The following is a 22895-nucleotide window of genomic DNA, read 5'->3' as shown; positions in this document are numbered from 1 at the left end:
TACTGAAGAAGATTTTGAAAGTACTTTAGACAATATAACGTTTACTAATAAATTTGTAGATTTTTTTGTTAAATAAAAATAACTTTTTTATTTAAAACAAAATATTTTTAAATACTCTTGAATTCTTATGACACTTGACAAAGTTATGTAGTAAACGTGAAAACAACTTTCAAAGTTAATAAATAAAAGAAAAGTAGAAAAGTACATCGTAAAAAGATAAACAATAAACAAAACAAACATACATAGAATAGCTTTAATTAAAAATACAGATCCGCTTTTTAGCTTATACTAACTTAAAAATTTTTTAGAGTTTGAGTTTTTTAATGCTGATCATTCAAAAATATATACAAATATTTACAAACTATGTACGAAAAATAACAATTCAAAAAATAAACTTTAATTACAACAGTCTGCTCTGTTTGCACCAACTTGTGTTGATTTCTGCTTAGTTTTGAGTGGCTCTTAATATCTTTCCAAAAAATTTTCACTTTTTTTTTGAATTTCTTTCCATTCACATTGGCGTGGACCTGTTATCGAAGACAGAGTCGCTTCTAACTTCGTTATTATTTTTCTTCGTAGTTGCAAGTTTCATCAGGTCAGATACTCTCATCTTTGAAAGTATTTCTCTGGGCTTGTAGCAAGCGAACAGCTTCTTCAGATTCCTCTTCATTGATTTGATCCTCCAAAAGTACAGGAACGGGTTTAATAGTGAATTCAGTGTTGTGATCTGTTGAGAACAAAAAGTGTAAAGTAAATGTTTCTTTAAGATATGGTTTTGAAATTAAGTTTTACTTTACAGTGCTTAAGCGTTTAAAGTTGTTGGATATAAAACATAAAATTTAGCTTGAAAAACTGTTTAAAAGTTTAAGACAAATAAAATTTATCGTATCAGCAATTTACGTCACAAATGTGACCGAACGAGCCGATTAAAATAAAAAGTTTGCAGCAGGAATTTCTAACATATATATACAAAAAAATTGGACCGAATAATTTTAAAATAAGTTGTTGTACTTTTCTAATTGTTTAAAGAAACGTAAGTTTATAGAAAGAAGCAAAAAACTCATAAACTTTGACAATATTAAAATAAAGTACCTGCAACAAAATATTGCCAGTTTCCTTCAAATCTCTTCGGTTGTTGAAGTAAGTGTAAAAGAGAAACAGTATTGATGGTAGTGACGTCATTATGAAGACGAGGATGACTATGAACATGGACTGCATCAACTCGAGTTCCCTCCTCTTAGACTTTGATCTTCTGGATCTACGCCTTCTCAATGTTGAGTTTCCTATCTGTGTTAAGGAAATAAGTAGTAACTAAGATAGATAACTAAGAATTAGTTTATTCGTGTTATTACTTCTGTTATTTCAAATCTTAAATTCTAAATCCTTTATAGTGCAATTTATATAGTATTATAAGGATGAATTGTTTTTGCAAATACTGTCTGTTGCGTTGTGTTTTTTAATTCATGGAATCATAAAAAGTTACAAAAGCAGTAAAAAGTTTTTTTAAGAAGTTTAAACATCAAAAACATGGTAAACTCATCAAAAATGCAAAAATTTAAACAATCAGCTTATAAACTAAAATAGCACCTTTAAAATACAATTAATATTAACAACAAGATAACCATTTGTAATTTTAGAATTCAATTAACCTCTCCGACAGTAACTCCATCCTTGACTCTCATCGAAGCGTTAAACCTGGGACTCCTAGTGTACTCTACCCTGGTATCCTTGGTAACCGGAGAAGATGGGGACATTTCGGAGGGTGATTTCCTAGGTGACAAGGGCTCCTTGAGCTCGGATGGTTCCGAACTGCTCAGTCTCCAACCTGATTAATTTTTTATGTTTTTGCTTAAACTATAGTTTTTTTTTTAATTTAAGTTTTAGTTATTACTGTTAACTATTATGCAGCTTAATTTAATAACTACTATTGTTATGTTGTTTTAGTAAAACTTTGATAAATTGTTTAAACTTATCAGGTTATTCTGTAAGTTATAATATAAAACAGTATCAATTTTATACGAATAATACCCTGTCTTTTATTTTAAAAATATATATGTTTGTATATAAATAAAAAAATGTATTGTAAAATCAGTTTCAACACAGGAATCAATTCAAATTTAAGATTTATACATAAAAAAAAGGTTGTTATTTTTCATCTTTAAATAAAACATCAATAAACCTATGCTGTTACCGGTTGCAACATTCTGCAGGTTCTTATTAACGGGCTTTATGACGTCACTCTTGTTGTTGTTGGTAACTTCCGAGCTGCTGACGTCATCAGAGTGTGACATCACAGCAGAGTTGGTGGATTTGGAAAATTCAGAAGTGTTGCTTTTCACCGAGCCCCTGTTTAATTAACTTGTTGTTTTTATCTTTTAAATTTTGTGTAATTTTGTTTGCTTAAAACAGTTAATAAAGAATTTTAATGGATGTTTTTGATTTGTTTTTATTTTCAGTTTTAAAAACAGTATGTTATAGCTGAGCTTGCTTGCATCTAATGTTCAGTGATGATTTTTCATATAGACTAGTTTTTATTTCATATATATAAAGTATTTAAATTAGTAAACATTCTTATAACCAAATTCAAACAGTTATTTTCTACGAAAGCCAACAAAGTGTTTCAACCACTCACCTCGCGTGCCTGAAAGCTTTCAACTTGTCCCACACCTTGTAGAACATGACGGTGTACAGGGTGGTGGTGATTGCGAACAGTATGAGGAAGTAAATTGACACGAGGAACATCATGAGGTTTGTGAGGGGAGGGAAGATTTGGGAGCAGGCGGCGTGGAAGCAGTACACGTCATCAGACGCTATGTTGTGCACTCTGAAAAAATAAAAATATAATAAAGTACTAACTGTTATATTATATTCAAGGTGGTTTGGAAGCAATATAATTCGCTATGTCATGTACTCTGGAATATATAAAGTATAAATAACATGAATGAGTTTGTTTTTTATGTGAAATCTTTTGTTTAGTTTTGCTAAGTAATGTTATAATAATTAAAGATTTGGGAGCAAGTTGTGTGGAAACAGTATACGTCATCCAGTGCTATATTGTGCATTCTGTGTAAAAGTATACACTTTTTTATTATTGTGCACTTTGATAAAATATATGAATAATCGTTTAACTTTTATATAGTATTTTTAAGACTCAGGAACATGTAAGCAGTAATTATAAGGTTAAGCATTATTCATCATAGTAAGTTGTGTACTTTAAAATTAACATCTCAATTATAGCTTTATATAATTGAAGTACACATAAAAAAAAACAATCGAGTAAATACATAATTGTTTCAGTTACTATTAAAATTAAAATAAAAACCTTGAAATATGGCATTAATTTAAATAAAAGATGTTAGTCTCAAATAAAAGTACGCTGTTAAAAATGACCACAAATACATTTATTATCTTGGTTGACTTTAAAACACTGAAAATTTTAGAGAGTAAGTGAAGTTAATTATTTCCAAAAAATATTTATATAGTGTTTTGTACTTTGATTAAAATAAAACATTTTTTTTTTATTACAATTAGAAAAAAAAAAAACTACAATTTTTTTTTAAACAGTTTGTAACTTTTAGGTAACTAAAGCTTTTGCTTTTGTTTGAAAAGATAACATTAGTGGTTATTATGTATATGCTTTGCTTTTTAATGTTTATATATATCTTTTTTTGTCATACACAAACCTGTAATAAATTATGGCTCGAAAAATGTGCGGTCAAAACTATGTGTTATGACAACAAAAGCAATCAATAATTTTAACCAAACTGTTTTGATAAATAACATGTTTAATTAGTTTATAAGTATGTTGTTGTGAAGTATTTCCAATAGTTTGAATTATTTTTAATTTTAGATAAATAACACAGCTGTTATTTTTTCTGAGCAACAACAATTTCATAAAATATTTTGTTTAAAGTTTTGAAAATTAAGTTGCTTTCGTTTTTTTTATTTTTGCGAAACAAACTATGTTTTAAAGGTTAAATATAGCTTTAAAAAAAATAGTTTAAAACGAACAAGAATTAGTTTTTGAAACTTAGTAAGATTCTTTATTAATTTTCTTCGGACCAAAATTATAAAAGTATAAACAATTGTACTCAATACTATATCAATACTAATTTAAGCTAAAGGTGTGAATAATAAGCAGTAGTAGAGTAGTAACAAATATTAAACTAAGATAACAATAGTAAGTCTATACACTACTTTTTTTAGAAATATGTGTTTAGCAATAGTGTAATTCTCGAACCGTATATCTTTTCTTTTCGGGTTAGCCGAAATCTGAATCAAAAGTGAAAAAAATCGGATATTAAAATTGCATATTTTTGAATGTTCATTTTGAAAACAAATTATTCAGTTTTTCATCAAAATTTAGTTACGTAACACTAATGACAACGATTATATCAAATTTTGGTTGAGAATTTTACACATCCTGAATATGCTACAAAAATTATAAAAACAAGATTTTTTTTTCTTTAATTTTCCCTCTCATTGTTGTTTATGCTTAATTGTTAAAACTTAATAAATGATTATAATTAAATGCACAACAGTATAAAATGAACTAAAACCTTGAAAGTAGGTTGAAACTTGTCAAAACGGAGCAAATTCATTTTAAGCAACTAATGAAGCTTTTAAAATAGGTTTAAGTTACTTACAATGTGTGCTTTTCATTTCGGGAAACGTTCTAAATAATATAGATATATCAAATAAGTTTAAAAGTGTATAATTAAAACGTTAAGCGAAAACGTTTTGTTTACTGCCTACTACCTGCAATGAGCTGAGAAGGAAATAACGAGTTAATAATGCATAAAGTCGCTTTGAAATTGGCAAAAATAATGACGTCACTTGCTAGTTGTTTGTAACCAATTGACTAATTTATTGCTGTTTTGTATTAATTAAACTTCCATTTAGGCAATTTGTTATTGTATTTAAAAAGTTGCTAAATTACAAAGGTCAATTTGTAATTTTGAAATTGAATTAAATATGAACGAAAAGCCTTATGTAGTTTTTGAAAGTTATTTATTCATTAGGAAGAAATATTTTCAACTATATTAGTTGAAAAAAAAACCCATTTTGAATAAAACTACTTAGCATTTAAACTGTCGATAAAAATAAAAGTCAACTACTGACAAATATTCTTTATGACATTCAAACCTAATTAAAAAAAAATTTAAACCGAACAATTTTCTGACTAAAATTTTTATTTTATCGTAACACTAGGTTTTAATCATATTTAACACAATAAAATAAAAATATTTAAAACTAAATTTTAACTTTTGCCTTTTATATTAAAAAAAAATCAAGTCGTATAAACTTGTATGACAGCCTAAAAGGTCGATTTAATGTTGTTTTTGTAGAAAATAATGAAGCAATAACATAAATCACAAATTATATATTACATAAAGATTTTAAAAAGCCATTTAAGGTGGTGATATACAAACATTATTAATCGCTAAAAACTTTCATAAATTATCTTTTATCTTTGTCATAAGTTCGTTGAAGTACGTTTTATACTGACAAATGTTGCTTTTTTATTGGAAACGTATTTTTATTTAAATTTTAATGTTTAAATATAAATTCTAGCAACTTAAAAACAACGATTTAGTTGTAAATGGCTAATAATGTTTATAACAAAAATTTAAAACATTTAGCTGAAAATAAGTAAACTAAAGTTTAAATTAACTTACTTTATTATAGTAATAAAATGTATGTAAACTTTTTACTAAACCATTTATTAAAAAAAAGACAGTTTAAATATCTAAAAACTTTAAACTCAAATGCTAGTTGCAGCTTATTAGTCTTTGAAAAAAAAAAAACTTTTCTAGTTCTTATTTCAAAATACTATTCAAAATTGTTTAAAATATAAAGTTATACCTACTGTTCTTTTGCCTATCAAAATAAAACCATTAGTCTGATTTAAAAAAGAAAAGTCCAAGTTTTATTCAAAATGGGGCTTTTCTCAACTAACATAATTAAAAATATTTGTTCCTAATACATTTTCAAACCGAAATAATTTTCAAAATATCTTTTTGGAAAACTGTATGAAATATTTCTTTAAACTCTGAAGGCTTTTAAATAAATAAAGTTAAGTAAAAATAAATTAGCACTTTAATGAAATTTGAAATTTTTTAGTCATGAAATATTCTAATTATATGTTAATTTTTATAATAAAGTTTATAAGCATCAACATACGTTGAGTTGTAGTTTGCAAGTTATGGTACTGTATGCTCAATTTAATACTTTTAGCATTAAACTAAATTTTTAAGTTTTCTCCTCACCTGCAATCGCACTCATAGACGCAGGACCAACCGCTAGCTGGTATGACCACGAATATAATAAGGGGAATCACCCAGACTAGGAACAAAATAACAGACAATCTCTTCCTCGAAATTATGCTTGTATATCTGTTTGAAGTATTAATATTTTTGATATTGAATGTTTATGTTTGATAATAAAAATAATTTTTTGTTTCAATTTTAAAAAGTAGTGAAACATACATTTCTTTCAAATACACTATAAACTTGTTATCATAATAATATAGCTTTATATATTTTATTACACTGAAAACCTTTAAGAAGACTTAAAATTAGACATTAGTCTTAAAAAATTTAAAAACAATTATTTTGAAATATTCTTTATGTTTGAAAAATAACTGTTTTAGTTCTTGAAGTTTTATTTATAAACAGTATTTATTCTTACAAAAACCTTAAAGTATATGGTAATATTATATCTTTAATATAATGAAAACTTGTCTCAACAAACTTGATATTGTAGAAAATAAGAAGATATCTGTCCAAAGATATCAACATCAAACCAGACATTGAGCATACAATAGCTACAACTGCAACTCCAAACGCAACAGGCTGTTATTAATTTTATCAGATTAATTATGAACTGCAGTCTGATAACAGATAAAATCTGACAAAGTTAAAAGAATGGAAGCTTGATTTGGAAGTGTAAATGACATAAAACAGTTTGAAAGACAGTAACACAACATACTTATTGTTATTTATAGTTAACTTTTAAGTATTATGACTTTTAACTCTACTTAAAAAGTCTCTAAGAAAATAAAGTTAATTTAACTTTGACACTGATACTAGTGATATATAGAGCATAAATGTACAAAAGCTTAAACAAAAATTACCAAACTTTAACAGATATGCTTAAACAAAGTGATAATATTATAATACTTACTTTTCTTAAAGTTAAAAAGTATTCGGACTTTAAAGTAACTTTTTTTTAAATTAAGTACATGTTAAGTAGTAAATTTGAAAGGATATGAATAAAACTTTTTAAAAATATAAACCTTAACAGTCATGCTGATTGGCAGTACTATCAACTCAGCAATTCCGTACCACCAAAATACTGTACCTCCCATTATAGTGTCTGAAAGAGCCAAGTGGCACAAAAGCCAGTTTAGTGGCACGAAGTTTTTGGCGGGAAATTTTAAAAGCACGGTCAACACCAAAGCGTTACCTGTTGCATTATTAATATGATAAAGAATATTTTTTGAATCTGGGAAAAGTGTAAAAACTATGAAAAACTTTGAAAATATTTAAACACATATTTATTACTTTAAAACTTATTTTACTGCTATACATTCAATTCATGCGTATATAATGAAAACAATTGTACTACTATTTGACGATTAAAAAAAAGGTGCGTAACATGGAATTTTATGCAGCTTCACTCCAAACTTCTGAATTGTTTTATAACTAAATCAAAAACTTATGCAAATTTATGTTACAACAAAAATGCAAAGTTTAAACTTTACATACTTGTTATAAAATTTACACAGACATTTCCGAAATACATAGTTGTAAATTTAAACTTCTTTTATAAAGAATGTACATACCTTACTGATAAAACTAAAAAAAAACTTCCAAATTTAAACAACATGAATTGCAATAATTTTGCTAACAAGTATAACTAAAATAATTGCATTGCTTCAAGTGTAAAACATAAATGTCGTGACCTTATACAACAAAATATATACGTAATTTGTAACATGTTTATATTAAGCATTTGCACAGTTAATGTACATTGATATATTGCACTATGTTATGTTGTATTTATTAACACAAGTTTGTATAAATTTTCCATGTAGTTCTTCAAATCTAAGTAGCAAAACTTGTAATGTTACATAAGCTTAAAGTTGTAAGCATTAGGTAAGTATTTTTGTAAAATAATTAATACTTTTATTTTAAAAGGAATTTTTTAAACTTAATTTAAGCAAAATACAGTTTCGTTGTTAAAGTTCAAAAAATAATTGTAAACTTGTTTTGGAAACTATAAGTCAGTTAGTCATTATAAACCAATTAGCGTATATAACGATAGCAAAGCGAAGCGATTGAGTAGAATAAACTTTAAAAATTTAAATCTGTTTATTTTATGTTGTGCATGTACTTTTCTTGTCTTTTTCATACTTCTTAAGCTGCTTGCTTTAAATATCTTAAATATATTAAAAAACAAAACAAGACTAGTAACACTTTAATGCTCAATATTAATCTTAAGCTGGTTTGTTTTCATCTTAGATGTACTAACTAAATAACACTTTAACCTGATCGAAACTATAAAGTAACACTTTAATAGTCAACACGGGTGAGATCAAAACTGAACAGATTACGCTTTTAACAGCTAATTACGTGTTAAAACGTCACAAACACGTATCAAAACCGCTTGAGTTCAAAGCAAGTTTATCAAAAACCAACACATTGGAACTTTTTGTCAATCAACAATTAAAATTTGGCGTTCTTGTAAACAAATTGGCAGCCTTGTAATTACTGATCGCTTAATCCGCTTAGTTTAATGTTTTATGACGTCACAAATTGTTGTGCATTCGAATTTAAAAACGTAGGGGTTGTTAGCAAGTTTATAGGTGAAAGGATTGTTCTTTTTATTATGAAGTCACAAAATTCATATAAACACATTTGCAGAAGTTTCAAAAACTTAAGGGGTTGTTTTATTTGCAAAGGGATGTTGATTTCGTTGCCAACTTTTTAATCTTCGCTTGGCTTCAACATGCAATCAGGAAAAGATTGATTCAATCAAGTGGCTTAGTATGACGTCATAACGCGTTGTGAGGTATCTTTTGTCGGTGATTAGCTTTCAAAACAAAAGTAGCTAGTGCATCTGCTAATTGCTGAAGATCAGGTAAATGAGCGGAAAATGTAACATTTGTGCAATTTTTTTTGAATTTCAATTGCTTAAAATCTTAAAAAATAGGTTAAACTTTGTTACTAAACTAAATGTGGTAATTAATAGGGTTTGAAAAGGCTATACAAGTTTTTATCGGTATTCAAAATGTCTACTACACCTTTGATTAAAATTTATTTTGTTCCCAGATTTTGTTATTATAAACTAAGAAAATATTTATACTTCTTTTTTATTTTCAAAAATTACATTAAGTTTTTAAACTTTGACAATTAACAATTCTTAATAGCTTTTAAATTTTGACCTATTTGCCTTAAAGGTTTTTTTGCAGTAAAATCTATTTGAAATTTTACTAAAAAAAATCGACTTATAAAGGGCTGACAATCAAATTAAATCATATAAATGCGTCATACAATTTATTTTAATTGAAAACTGCAACAAACACAATGTTCGCACGCATGTTCTAATTGTCAGATGTGCGTATGTAATTTGTATGCTTTTATCAAATTAAATGTGAAGAATTTGAACCTTAATTTTTATAGAAATGTTTTTATTGGTAATAAGTTTTAAACTGCATACTTTAATATTCATCAAAAACTTGTAAAATTAGTTTAAATAAAGTTAAACAAAATTTAAACAAAATGCTTTGTTTAAAGTTTAATGCAATTCATAATATTTAGCTAATTTAATTAAGTATACTGGAAATTAAAAAAAAAATCTAGCTAATTTACTATGGAATTTGTACTTAACTATAATTTAAAATTCACATAAAAAATTAAGTACCATTTTGTTTTAAAATTAAATACTTAAGTTTTTTATCTACGTCACTTATACAATTTAAATTATTTGTCTTTAATCTTTTCATAATACTAATATGGCACGAATTTCATCGAGTTTAATAGCAATATTTAAATTTATGTGTTTACAAGTCTGACTATGTTTAGATACATATATTTGTATAATAAACTTAAAAAGTACTTATATCACACTGATAAGACTATTTAGTTCATATAAAACTAAGCAACTGTATGTACAAATTAATAATTTTCAAACAATTAAAATTTATTAGCATTTCAATTAGTCAAGTGCAGGTAAACTATAGTTACTTTTACTTTGCTTTTATTAATTTACATTTTTTATATTAATGGTAAATGATAAATGCACTTTTTATTTAAAAGTTTTCGAACAAAAAAATATTTTACCACTCTAGTATTTAGTTTAGTAAACAATGTGCAAAGTCATCATCTAATTAAAACCAACTTGACAGAAATGTAAATTACAAGGCACCATAACTTGGTATTTATTTCAAACAAACTAATAGATAATTAAATAACAAAACATTTGTTTACTTAATTCTATGAAAATATTTAAAACCAACAAAAAATACAAAAATCAAAGCTTACCTAATATAATCATCAGCCCAATGAAAATAGTGACGATGTTTTGAACCACGTGAAATTCCTGTGTTGTATCACACATCAGGGGATCCCCCTCCAGTGTCATGTTGTTGTACATGTTGTGGTGTGAGTAGTTTCTGAGACGGGCGAATCTCGCTTCCATTGTGTGTATTTGTTTAAAGCTATAACTATTATTGTTTTTAATTACTGGATAAATAAATACTTTTATAACTATAGTTGTTTTAAGCCACGGTTTTCCAAAGTAAGTGGAACACTTGGTTAAAATACCTAGTAAGTGAGGTAATAGCTAGTAACTATGAAAAATTTAAAAGGACAAATAGATAATAAAGGGGCGATATCTACTATAAGGGGACCATTAGTTTTTAAAGTTTTTGTCAAGTCCAGAAATTTAATTGACAGAAATTAAACTAGTACTAGTCTAACAAACTAACTTGTTTTGTAAACCCTCTTTAAAAGTAAAATTAACTAGACTAAACATATTTGGAATCTAACAGAAAATTATTATCAGTTATATTGTTTCAAGTTTTTTCTTTACTTCACAGTTATAATAATAGATAGTTATTAGTAAAAACGTAAAAAGATCTGAATAAACGTTAGTCTTTATATAAAATAATTTATAAAAAAAAACTGTCTAACCAGAATTTTTTAAAACATGTTACCTTTAAAAGTGTAAAGCACATCTAAAAATAAACTATTTTTCGTACTGTTTAAAATAATAAACAATTTTTTTTAGATTTAGTAAGAAATATAGCGCAGTTATAAAAAAGTATTTTAAAAACAAAAGCAAGCGACTAAAATTTCAAAGGCACAAATATTATAAAATATGAAACAGAAGTTAAGAAACACGTATTTTATTTTTTAAGTTACAAGTTACAGCTGCATCGAACCACAATTACTGCTACCTACGCCTTTTTGTTATATAAAACTTGTTAGAAATAAAATCATTTAAAATTAAATTACAAGTTTAAAAACTTATTACTAAAATTACAACTTTTTTATGAAAATATATTATAGTCTAATGTAAAAATTAAAAAATATAAATTTAAAATACAAAAAGTATGTTTAAAAATTTCAAAATAAGATTAAACTCACGAAACTAAAAAAGAAAATTTAAATAAAACAATACTTTAAGATCAATACTAGATTTAGACAAAAAAAAAACAATCTTTAAACTTTTGAGAGCATTATTTTATGCAACTACAAAAGTTATCATCAGCTTTTACTACAAAAATACAAATTACTCCTTTTATTCAAGTCCAAAAATAAATGTTTATTCAGCTACTTTTTAAGATATACACTTAGACTGTTACTAAGCTTAGAAATATTATTTACTAAGTGTTGTTATTAAAACGTTTAATATTTGAAACACTATTGCTAATACTTTGAAATTAAGCTTTTAAAAAACAAGTAAAAACTTATTTTTTTTCTATGTAATCTGTTTAAAGCAGATTAATTATAAAAACCCTTGGACTTCTCACACGTTTTTAAAGTAATTAATCAAAAATAATTCTGTAGTATATTTAAAAATTCAAGACCAATAACTTTAAAACTTAGATTTTGAATTAAAAAAGCTTCGATTAAGAAGTATATTTAAATAAAACAAGTTTAATCATAAAATAATAATAAAAACAGTTAAAGAAACAATGTTTGAAAAATTTACAAGCTCTGATTATAAACTACTGATATACTTTAAATTGAAATATAAGTTATGGTTTAAAAGTGAATGTTTTATGCTAAGTTTAACTTTCACTATACCAAACACAACATAGTCAAATTAAAACAAATCGTGTTTACTAAATTTTTAACATATTACTACTATTTTATTACTTTTTATATTTTAGTAAATTGTTTTTTTACAAAATATTCTAGTTAAACGAAAAGTATGACAACTCTATCTCCTAAACATCACGTTAATCTAAATGAAAATCACTTTAAATTTTTCACACTAATCTTTAAAAAAGACAAAGTGTTATGACAAAGCTAGTGTGAAATAATAAACTAGATAAAATATGTTATAAAGGTAAACTATTTTTCTATAAAAGATGATATACTACACAAACTACATATTTTCTGTACTTTCAAATAGCTTTTAGCTTACCAATTTTATGTTGCAGTATTGTTTTAATAGAGTAGACTTAGATATATCTACGTGTAGAATTTTTGTTATATTTAACTAGAGAGGAACCAATTTACTTAAAAACAAAAAATAAATTTAACTATTTATTCAGATAAAACATATTCTATTATAAAAGATATAAAATAAAGTTAATCAATGCAAGCAAACAAAAAAATTCAATCAAGAAGCTCAAAACTTTATATATTACAAAACTTGAACTAAAAACATAAACTTATACGATTATTATAGTAACTAATAGTTTTAAAGTAGAAATAGCATACAACTTAAATCAAACATAAGACCATTTATAACTTTCAAAAACTTCTAGTAACATCTAACAACTTATTATTAATAAGTACTGCTACCTAACTTAACTGTATAACACTATTTAAAATATTTAAACATTTAAACACGGTATTTGTAAAATGCAAAACTCAAAGTACCACACAAAAACTGATATAAAAAAAGTTCAACAAAAAAGCATTAAATAACCTTCAAACAAAGAAAAAACAAAACACTGTAATTGCTTGTATTGTAGAACAAGCGCTTATGTGACTAATATCACCAAAACTTATTGTAATTTTTCACTTAATTGTATGCACGATGATACACTCGTGACGTAATAATATAATGCATGCGACAGTTGCAAAAAATTGCGGTTGAAAAATTTGCGATTAAAAAAGAAAATTTCCATCTATTAATAGCCGCGACTTTTTGGCAGAGATTGTACACGAGTAAATGATTTCAACGTTTAGTTTCAGAACTAACACACAATAAAAGCTTTTGATAAGTTTATTAAAATTATTTAAACTAAAAAATTAGACTGTCAACAAACAAGGCAAACGAAAAAGTTTTTAGCTGTCGGTTTTATACAAGAAAATAAGAAAAAGTTGAGATGCTTAAAAAATTACTAGTTTTATATAAAAAGAAAAACTAACAAACAAATGAAAGAAAAAGTAAACTATGACTAATCTAGCAACTTTGCTGAAATAATCTCACACAAAGCAAGAAAAACAATTAATTTGATGCTAATAAGCAGTTGTTATTTTTTGTGCAAGGTTAATTTTACATATGTTTTGAATTAGCAAACATGCTTTGTATCAACAGCTGCATAAGAAAACTGTTTCCGTTTCAATGAAGCATTAATTGCTATGTTTTTGATATATTAAATTTCAATTTAGTTAGATTAAAGTCTCGGTTTTATTTTTTTAGTAACTTTTTTTACTGAAATTCAATAAGTAGTAGTAATAAATATTATTATTGTAGGACTATAGTTATGAAATTTTATAAATTATTTGTTAAACCTTATGTATCTTTAAGAAACAAATAGCAACCTACACACCTATTGGTTGAGTAAATTTAAAATATTTAAATAATTTTTTTTCACTTGATATCTTCTTAAGCGTTTTTTGATTAGAAAATAAATCTGTGATTTCTGTTTTTTCAAACTGGCAATAAAAGCAATAATGCAGATAAGTACAAAACAGCAATTAAAACCTGTTAAATGTTATTAAAACAATTAAAAAACCAAAACAATGTATTAGTAGTACATTGCTTAATCAGGGAAATCTAACATAAAAATAAAATAAAATAAGTGAAAAGTTGATACACGTGTATTTAAAACTAAAGTTAACATTTTGTGACGTAAAATGTATATTTAAAAATATTTGGTATGGAGATTTCAAACTCACAAAACTTTGTTTTATTGATTTATCGAATCTACGTAGGACTCAAAAGATAACTTTATGACCTACAACGTTGTGATTTTATTTATACTATTACAATAAATATAATATTACTAGTTATTAAATTAATTTAGTCGATGTTGTATAAGTTTTGTTTTGTTTTGAAAATAATAACTAATGGTTTAAACCTTTTATTTGAAGCACATAATTTATGTAAAAAGTTTTAAAATAGATAGTTTTTGTTTATGAAGTGTCATTGAAAAAAAATTGTAGTTAGCTGATTAATTCCAATAGTTACTAGAAGACATTGTAACTTGCATAGATAGCATTAATTTTTGTTGTTTTTGTTAAAAAAACTAAAATTACTTTATTCTGTATCGTATTTTTTACTTTTATTTTCTAACATAGAACTTTTATATTAAAACTTAGTTTGAGGAAAGTAAGTTCATTAAAAAGTGTACATAAAGTTTATATTAAACAAATAAAGGTAAGTCATGAAAACAATGTTGTGAAAAACTATCAACAAATATTATAAGAGTAAAAAACCATATAACAATCATACATATGTTAACTTAGTAAGTTTAGAAGTTACTAGCATATAAATACTATATCACGTAACAAATCTATTGACCTTTAAACTTACATAGAAATCATTAAGTACAAAATTAGTTTCTCGTTGCAAAATAATAAGTAGGATTTTAATGAATTAACTGTAAAACTATAAACTAAAAATACTTTTACTTATGCAAGTTGTAAAGCTAGGATATTATATTTCAGTAATACTTGGTTACACCAAAAGTTTTGAGTTACTGGTAAATAGGATGTGTGAACTTTGCTGTGTATGAAACAGAAGCCCTTTTGTTTTAAATTACACGAGTCTTACTACAGGATATAAGTTTTGACACTTTGTGACACCTTAAATATCAAATTTGATAAGCCAGCAAAAAGACTAAAATTCATATTTAAAAATATTTTTTTATTCAAATATTTTTGACTGTAATGTTTTACAGTAGTTATGATAAGCTGTTTCAGTGTTTACAAACTCATTTGATATCTGATTAGTATAAGACTTGTTTTTATTGTAAAATGCTTCAGTTCATTTACAGTTTGATATTAATAACCATTTTAATATATAGTTTTATAAATTATACTGTAGATATGCTATATGATGATTAATATTACAGTTTAAGTTCATCTCTAATTTACTAAAACTAGAGGAAATTTTATTTTTAAACTAAACGAATCAATAAAAGTTTGATTGTCACTTTGACTTCTTAAATGCTTGAACAAGTATAAGACCTTAAATGTTTGTTCTCTTTTTCTTGTAAAAATAAAATATTCTATTGAATCTAAATATACTAAATCTACAAAAGTTTTAGAAGATTGCTCTTTTTCAAACCGTATTTTAAAAAAACTTAAGCTTTGCTTCAAATGAAAAATACTTGTCTTATACTATTAGTTTATTTTTTTTGGATTGTTATTGTTTACGTTTTAAAATAATAAGCAAAGTTCCAAACTAACTATAAAACTAAACTGAACTTTTACAACCAATTTATTATCACTGATGTATAAAAACATTTCAAAATACTTATAAGATTCTAAAAAAATCTTACATTTCAATCTAATAAAATTTAATAACTAAACTAGGTAAATTTTTATTTACTTATTCAATGCCTAGGCACGATTACTGAATTAGTTATCGCTTAGCAACTAGTTTTGAACTAATCGTGAAAAATAGTTTCTCTCCTATTGTAGAGACTTTTTCTTTTATATATCATATTTAGTTAGTTCGAAAACTGTAAAAATGTAATCAGTTTTAAAGTATCAATACTTTAAAAACACATAATAAAATTTATTGGTATTTAGTTGATTAAAATTATTGTTAAACTGGTGTTTTTACATATAAAAGCAACTGTAAATATTTTCTTTATGTATCTGTACTACTCTACAATTTTTCTAAATTATTTTTTTATTTATATTTACGTAATTAGCTTAATTTCAATTATGGGAAAGAAATGTTATTACGTAAATTGAAGTAATTAAAAACCAATAAACTTTAAAGAAAAATACCATATAAAGTAAACAAAATCATCAAAAAAATGAAAAATAATTTTGATAGACTCATTTTTGTTATAAAAACTTAGTAATAAACGTTTTATTAAACTATATCTAGTTTTAAGTTTTTTAAATGATAAAAAATATCATAAATAAACCTTTAAACATAAATTACGCATTGACTTTCGACTTTATAAATTTATGATACAAAAATAAAGTAGTTAAACTGTTATACGAAGTAAATAAATAAGATAAAGCAGTTAGACCATTCAAAAACTGTTTAACTGAAAATGATACTATTTTATATTTTTATTTTCACCAACCAACCATAAAACCTATTTAATTGACTAAAAAATTATTTCAAATAAATAATAAAATACCAAGTAAGTGAAAATATAGTTTGGGAGTAATAATTTCTATTTCTAAAGATAAAGAAAAAATACAATACTGTTTTCATATCGTGTTTTTGAAATAAGTTGTTAAAATGGTGAAAAAAGGTATGTAAATACATACTTTATTTTAAATTACTGTTCAGTGCACACCTTATATATTCTTAAAGTTAGTTTTATTATGTTTATAAATTGAATTGTTTTTTAATGTTTTTAAAAACAAAAATATGCTAGTTTATATCTATCGTGGGATATCACTAACTTTACGCTACGAAAATATATTTAAGAGTCAATTTAGTTTAAAATAAATCATTATAAACAACAAATTAAGTTAAAGAAAAAACTACTGTTAATATATAATAAATATAAATTTTTTGATTTCAAACAAACCATAACAAGTGTGATGATAACTAATTGGTGATTTTTAGTTTTAAATATAATAAAAAACTTTAACTAAAAACTATTTTAAAACAATAAGATTGAAATTATAACCTCAGATTTAAATTAAGTAAAACAGAAAAAGTTTCATAAGTACTTAAATAAAAACTAATACAAGCAAGTGAAGAATCTCTATAAAAATGTTTTTGCTTGTTTAAATAGGAACAAACTTGACTTTTTTAAACTAAAAAAATAGGTAGTTTAATAAAATAAAAATAACATTTTTTTTATAAGTTTTTTTACCTTTTTGATTTACTACCAGGTTTCGTTGGTAGAAAAAAATGCGACCTTTTTAAGTATTATAATTGGGTAAATTAGTACTAATTATAAATAATCACCGAAATCTGGAAGTATATAAGATATTTAATTTGCGCATTTTTTTTTAAACAAACTTTTTATATTTTAGTAAATTGTGGAATTGTTTTTAGATATTACAAATAACTGTAAAAGTTTATAACCACAAACTCTCAAAACTCTAATAGTTTTTGTTAGAAAAATTTAAACAGTTAAACTCACATAAACCTGCCGCTACAAAAAGCATCAATCTTAATCAACAAGCAATAATATTCATTAGCGCAGTCAATAACTTAATGCGGCCTCATTATTAAGTTTCCTACAATCACTAACGAATACACAAGCAAGTTTGGAACTTTTGACCCTGGAAAGAGTACATAATAAACCCATTAGCTTTTTAACTCCGGGCTCTTTATTGGGCGAGTAATTTGTACAAACTATAAGATTAAAGCCAAATAAACGGTTAATTACAACCAACGTGTTTAAACTGGCTATAATTATTTATAAGTTTATTTATATATTTAGCAGTAAGTACAATTTCAGATATTTATTTTAATTAATTAATGGGCAATATTTGAAAATTGTTACGTAATTTTGAGGTATTTGATTGACTTTTGTTATCAACTGTAAAAAACACGGTATGTATAGTTTTAGCTTTTCAATTTGATTAGTTAATGGGCGATATTTGAAAGTTCTTACTTGAAATTAAAGTAGTTAATTGACTTTTATACCTAACTGTAAAAAAAAAATTCAAAGTCAGAATTTCATAATGTATTTTCGTAGGATACTTTTAAATAAAAAAATATATTTGTTTTTTGTGAAATTGGTAACCACTAAAAGCTATTGAAAAAATTATCTTTTAGTTTAGGTTTTGCTTTAAAAAAACATAATGACAGTTTAAAATCTTAAATTTAGATATTTATTTATACAAGGAAATTGAAACTATTTAAGAACTTCAACTAAATTTCTGTGTAAAATAAAAGAAAATGAAACAAATGTTACTTTCTATCACAGTCTAGCGTAAAATAAAATATAAATATAAAAAAGATATAAAAAGATAGTTCAAAGCTTAAGAAAATAAATAAATAAAATTCCTATGTTCCGACACTAAACAACGCAACGTACGTCAATAAAGCAGGTCTTTAATAATTTATGTTTATTGAAAATGTATTTTTAAATAATTACTATCATAACACCTTACAGTTTTATAATTAAAGCTGCTAAACTTTTAAATTGGTTTCTGTATCGAAAACGAAGTACGATAAAAAAAGCTCAGTCTATGGTGACTGTCAACTCTAAGTATAAATATCTAAAAATATATTTTTAAGTATTACTAAAATTTGTGTACTTTATACTTTAAAGATGACAATCAAAGTTCTCAACTTAAATAAAAAACGATAAAACATCTGATGTTTTTATAAAAAAAAAAAGATTCATCATATAATTTAGCCATAAAAGAAATTCTTTTTAGATTTTTAAATCTCTAACTCTAAATAACAAAGCTAGGTATCTAACTACACATAAAGACTAAAACAAAACTTTTATCCGCTAGGTGGCGCCAATAAATTCCTGGTTTGGTCTGTGATTGCAAATATTTTGATTTATATAAAATAAAAGTTTACTGGATTTTTCTCCATAACACGATGTCGCTGTTCTCATCAGTTCGTTGTATTCTACTGATGAGAATCTCTCGTAATCTACATATTTTGATAAACATGTTTTATTTACTGTACTTAAATACCTTTAATAAATAAAAATGTATAGTTATCATAACCAGTATGATTAAAATTCAAAAGATATGCCAATATATTTAGCAACTAAATATTTCAAGGCTATATATATTTAGAAATAAGTTGTAATTAAAAAAAAATATTATCTTATTTCCAAAAAAACTAACTCTTGGTGTAAATTTGTTTTTTAATTTAGTTTAATGTATATAACTCCGATAAAATCTTTTTTTTTTTGTTTAACAATTATAGTGACATTTAGTGATCATTAAAAGGACCTAGTAGTTATAAACGAGCTACATGTACTATAACTAATGCAATATCAACAGTTCAAGTTATTCACTTCATCATTAAGACATTAGTCTGCATTTAAGAAAACATATTCTCTTGATGATAGACCAAATTTAAGTTTATCTTCCTCTTTTAATTCGTAGTACATATTTCTTTTAGTATTTCTAAAATAATATTATGAGTCACGGACTGTGGCGAAGCGACCACTAGCGGCGCAAAAGAGAATTTTGTTGCATTTTACTGCAATTTGTTACATGAAAGTTGTTCTTCAATTTACAGTTTAGAAAATTTTTTAACATTGGTATGCTCTCAAAATTTATTTTGTTTTAAATTTAACAAAAAATAGCAGTATGTTTTAAAAACTATAAAACTTATAAATTAACGATAAATCTCATCAAACAATTTAGCCATAAAAGAAAATAGTTTTCTAAAACAAAACTTTTACCCGCTTGGTGGCGTTACTGATACCCTGGTTTGGTCTTAGATTGCACAGAATTAAATTTTGAAAAAAATATTTAATTAAATAAATTTACTGGTTTTTCACCACACGATGCCGTTGTTTTCATCAGTTCGTTTTATTCTACTGATGAAAATTGCTGCTAATCTACATATTTTGATAAACATGTTTTCATTATTGTACCTAGACACCTTTTATAAATAAAATGTATAATAATTCCTAATAAGTATTACTAAAATTCAAATGATATGTCATTATATTTAATAACTGAATATTTCAATGCCATAAGTATTCAAAATATATTGTAATTTATAAAAAAAATATTGGTTTACCAAAAAGACAAGTTCTTAGTGTAAATTCATACTTTTATCAAAATTATGTATATAAACACGATAAAATATAAAGGTTTTATATGTTTAACAGATACTATGACATTTGGTGGTCCTTAAAAGGACCTAGGGGACATAAACAAGGTACAAATACTATTATTAATGCAATATCAACAGTTCAAGTTCTTCACTTCATCATTAAAAAATTAGTCACCATTTATGAGAACATATTCTCTTGATGATAGACCAAATTGAAGGTTATCTTTCTCTTTTAATTCGTAGTTATTTCCTGGAATTATTTTGTCTCCATTCAGAAAAGTTCCATTTGTTGCTGTTGAGGTCGTATATAAAAGGCAGGACGACCTTTTTCTCAACACCGCGTATTTTTCTATTCACTGCTCTGTATTGGAATACGCAGTGTTGCTTGCTTATTGATGGGTAATGAATTGGAAGATCGCATATTCTTGAATTGCTTCCCATCAAAAAAGCGCTTAGTCGGTGCATGTGATGAGGTTTGAAATGTTCATCATTTCTGAAAACATACAACCTCCACTTTGTCTTTGACATTGAAGCTTCTGGAGGCTCGTTGTATTTTATAACGACGCCCTTGTAAGTATTGGTTTCAGCTGTCAGGTTTCCACTCAACCCTAGATTTGGCTTTTCTCTCTTAGCAAACTTCATAATTTCTGAGCGAGGATTCTTCTTTACTGTTGATGATGACAGTTTTAATCCTGCTTTTGTTTGAAATCTCTTGTGAGGAATTCTTTTTTCTGTTGTTTGTTTTGCACGTGTCATTTTGAAATGATTAGCTTTATATAAATAACAAGTTTATATAAAAAAATATTAACAGTCACGGACTGTGGCGAAGCGACCACTAGCGGCGCAAAAGAGAATTTTATTATATTTTACAACGATTTGATACACGAAATATGTTCTTAAACTTACAGTATAGAAAACTTCGTAACCATGGTATACTTTCAGAATTCATTTTGTTGTAAATTTGATAGAAAATAGCCATATGTTTAAAAAATCAAGACCTAAAACTAAAAATGAATACTTTTTTTAAGTCAAAAGTATACAAAAAATATCTTAAAAATGTTGTTTTAGTAATCTAAAGAAAATTTAAGAAGTGAAGAAATGATTATTAAATAGTACTAATTAATTTATAATCATTTTCGAAAGATATTTATTATATTGCAAAAGGTTGCTCTAATATTTTGTTCTTCATTATATTGTAATATTAGTAGAATTATGATTTTAGAGTTAAGTAAACTTTGTTATATTTTTAAATTTTAAGATTTAGCCATAAAGAATATCTGCTTAGAATTTTAAAGCTCTAACTCTCAAGAAAAATATAGTTATCCGAATACGCATATAGAGTAAAACAAAAATCTTATTCGCTAGATGGCACCACTGAGTCCCTGGTTTGGTCTGAGATTGTACAGATTTTGATTTGGAAATAAAAATATTAAAAACATTTACTGGTTTTTTTTCTACCACCACAATGTCGCTGTTTTTATCAGTTAGTTGTATTCTACTGATGAAAATTGCACGTATTCCACATATTTTGATAAACATGTTTTCATTACTGTACCTAGACACCTTTTATAAATAAAAATGTATAATGATTCATAATAAGTATTATTAAAAATCAAAAGATATGCCATTATATTTAATAACTGAGTATTTCAATGCCATAAGTTTAACAAGTATATTGTAATTTATAAGAAAAAAATTGATTTACCAAAAAGACAAATTCTTATTGTAAATTTCTTCTTTAATTCAATTTAATGTATAAAACTTCGATAAAATCTAAATATTTTATTTGTTTAACACTTACTGTGACATTTGGTGGTCCTTAAAAGGACCTATGGGACATAAACAAGGTACAAATACTATTATTAATGCAATATCAACAGTTCAAGTTCTTCACTTCATCATTAAAAAATTAGTCACCATTTATGAGAACATATTCTCTTGATGATAGACCAAATTTAAGGTTATCTTTCTCTTTTAATTCGTAATATTTTTCTGGAATAATTTTGTCTCCATTCAGAAAAGTTCCATTTGTGCTGTTGAGGTCGTATATAAAAGGCAGGACGACCTTTTTCTCAACACCGCGTATTTTTCTATTCACTGCTCTGTATTGGAATACGCAGTGTTACTTGCTTATTGATGGGTGATGAATTGGAAGATCGCATATTCTTGAATTGCTTCCCATCAAAAAAGCGCTTAGTCGGTGCAGGTGAAGAGGTTTGAAATGTTCATCATTTCTAAAAACATACATTCTCCACTTTGTCTTTGACATTGAAGCTTCTGGAGGCTCGTTGTATTTTATAACGACGCCCTTGTAAGTGTTGGTTTCAGCTGTCAGGTTTCCACTCAACCCTAGATTTGGCTTTTCTCTCTTAGCAAACTTCATAATTTCTGAGCGAGGATTCTTCTTTACTGTTGATGATGACAGTTTTAATCCTGCTTTTGTTTGAAATCTCTTGTGAGGAATTCTTTTTTCTGTTGTTTGTTTTGCACGTGTCATTTTGAAATGATTAGCT

General features: G+C 25.4%; 2 protein-coding genes and 1 pseudogene across 2 annotated transcripts; all 3 read right to left on the bottom strand.

Moving 5' to 3' along the window:
- Positions 1-161: 161 nt before the first annotated feature.
- Positions 162-10724, bottom strand: LOC145836519 (uncharacterized). The gene is made up of 9 exons (XM_082944315.1): positions 10548-10724; positions 7298-7467; positions 6754-6854; positions 6270-6395; positions 2633-2824; positions 2180-2346; positions 1650-1825; positions 1093-1287; positions 162-727 (listed from the first exon to the last, which is right to left on the bottom strand). Exons 1-9 carry the CDS (start codon positions 10702-10704, stop codon positions 512-514), a joined length of 1500 nt encoding a protein of 499 aa, XP_082800441.1. The 5' UTR covers positions 10705-10724; the 3' UTR covers positions 162-511.
- A 9901-nt stretch (positions 10725-20625) lies between these two features.
- LOC145836382 (smad nuclear-interacting protein 1 pseudogene) lies at positions 20626-21138 on the bottom strand (annotated as a pseudogene).
- A 1153-nt stretch (positions 21139-22291) lies between these two features.
- LOC145836381 (smad nuclear-interacting protein 1-like) lies at positions 22292-22879 on the bottom strand. The gene is made up of 2 exons (XM_082944186.1): positions 22629-22879; positions 22292-22484 (listed from the first exon to the last, which is right to left on the bottom strand). Exons 1-2 carry the CDS (start codon positions 22877-22879, stop codon positions 22292-22294), a joined length of 444 nt encoding a protein of 147 aa, XP_082800312.1.
- Positions 22880-22895: the final 16 nt, after the last annotated feature.

The sequence above is a fragment of the Thalia democratica genome, chromosome 5, assembly GCF_965202585.1.
Source record: "Thalia democratica chromosome 5, ktThaDemo2.hap1.1, whole genome shotgun sequence".
Taxonomy (NCBI): Eukaryota; Metazoa; Chordata; class Thaliacea; order Salpida; family Salpidae; genus Thalia; species Thalia democratica.
This window is presented reverse-complemented; position numbering and strand designations above follow the sequence as displayed.

Bases quoted from the DNA above. Each gene is read 5' to 3' on its own strand.
- LOC145836519 (XM_082944315.1), bottom strand. From the start codon at position 10,704: ATGGAAGCGAGATTCGCCCGTCTCAGAAACTACTCACACCACAACATG. The intron at 7,468-10,547 runs GTAAGCTTTGAT...ATAATGCAACAG, and splicing joins TGGGCTGATGATTATATTAG to GTAACGCTTTGGTGTTGACC. The intron at 1,826-2,179 runs GTTTATTGATGT...AAAATTAATCAG, and splicing joins TGCAACCGGTAACAGCATAG to GTTGGAGACTGAGCAGTTCG.
- LOC145836381 (XM_082944186.1), bottom strand. From the start codon at position 22,879: ATGACACGTGCAAAACAAACAACAGAAAAAAGAATTCCTCACAAGAGA. The intron at 22,485-22,628 runs GTATGTTTTTAG...ATTCCAATACAG, and splicing joins TCAAAGACAAAGTGGAGAAT to AGCAGTGAATAGAAAAATAC.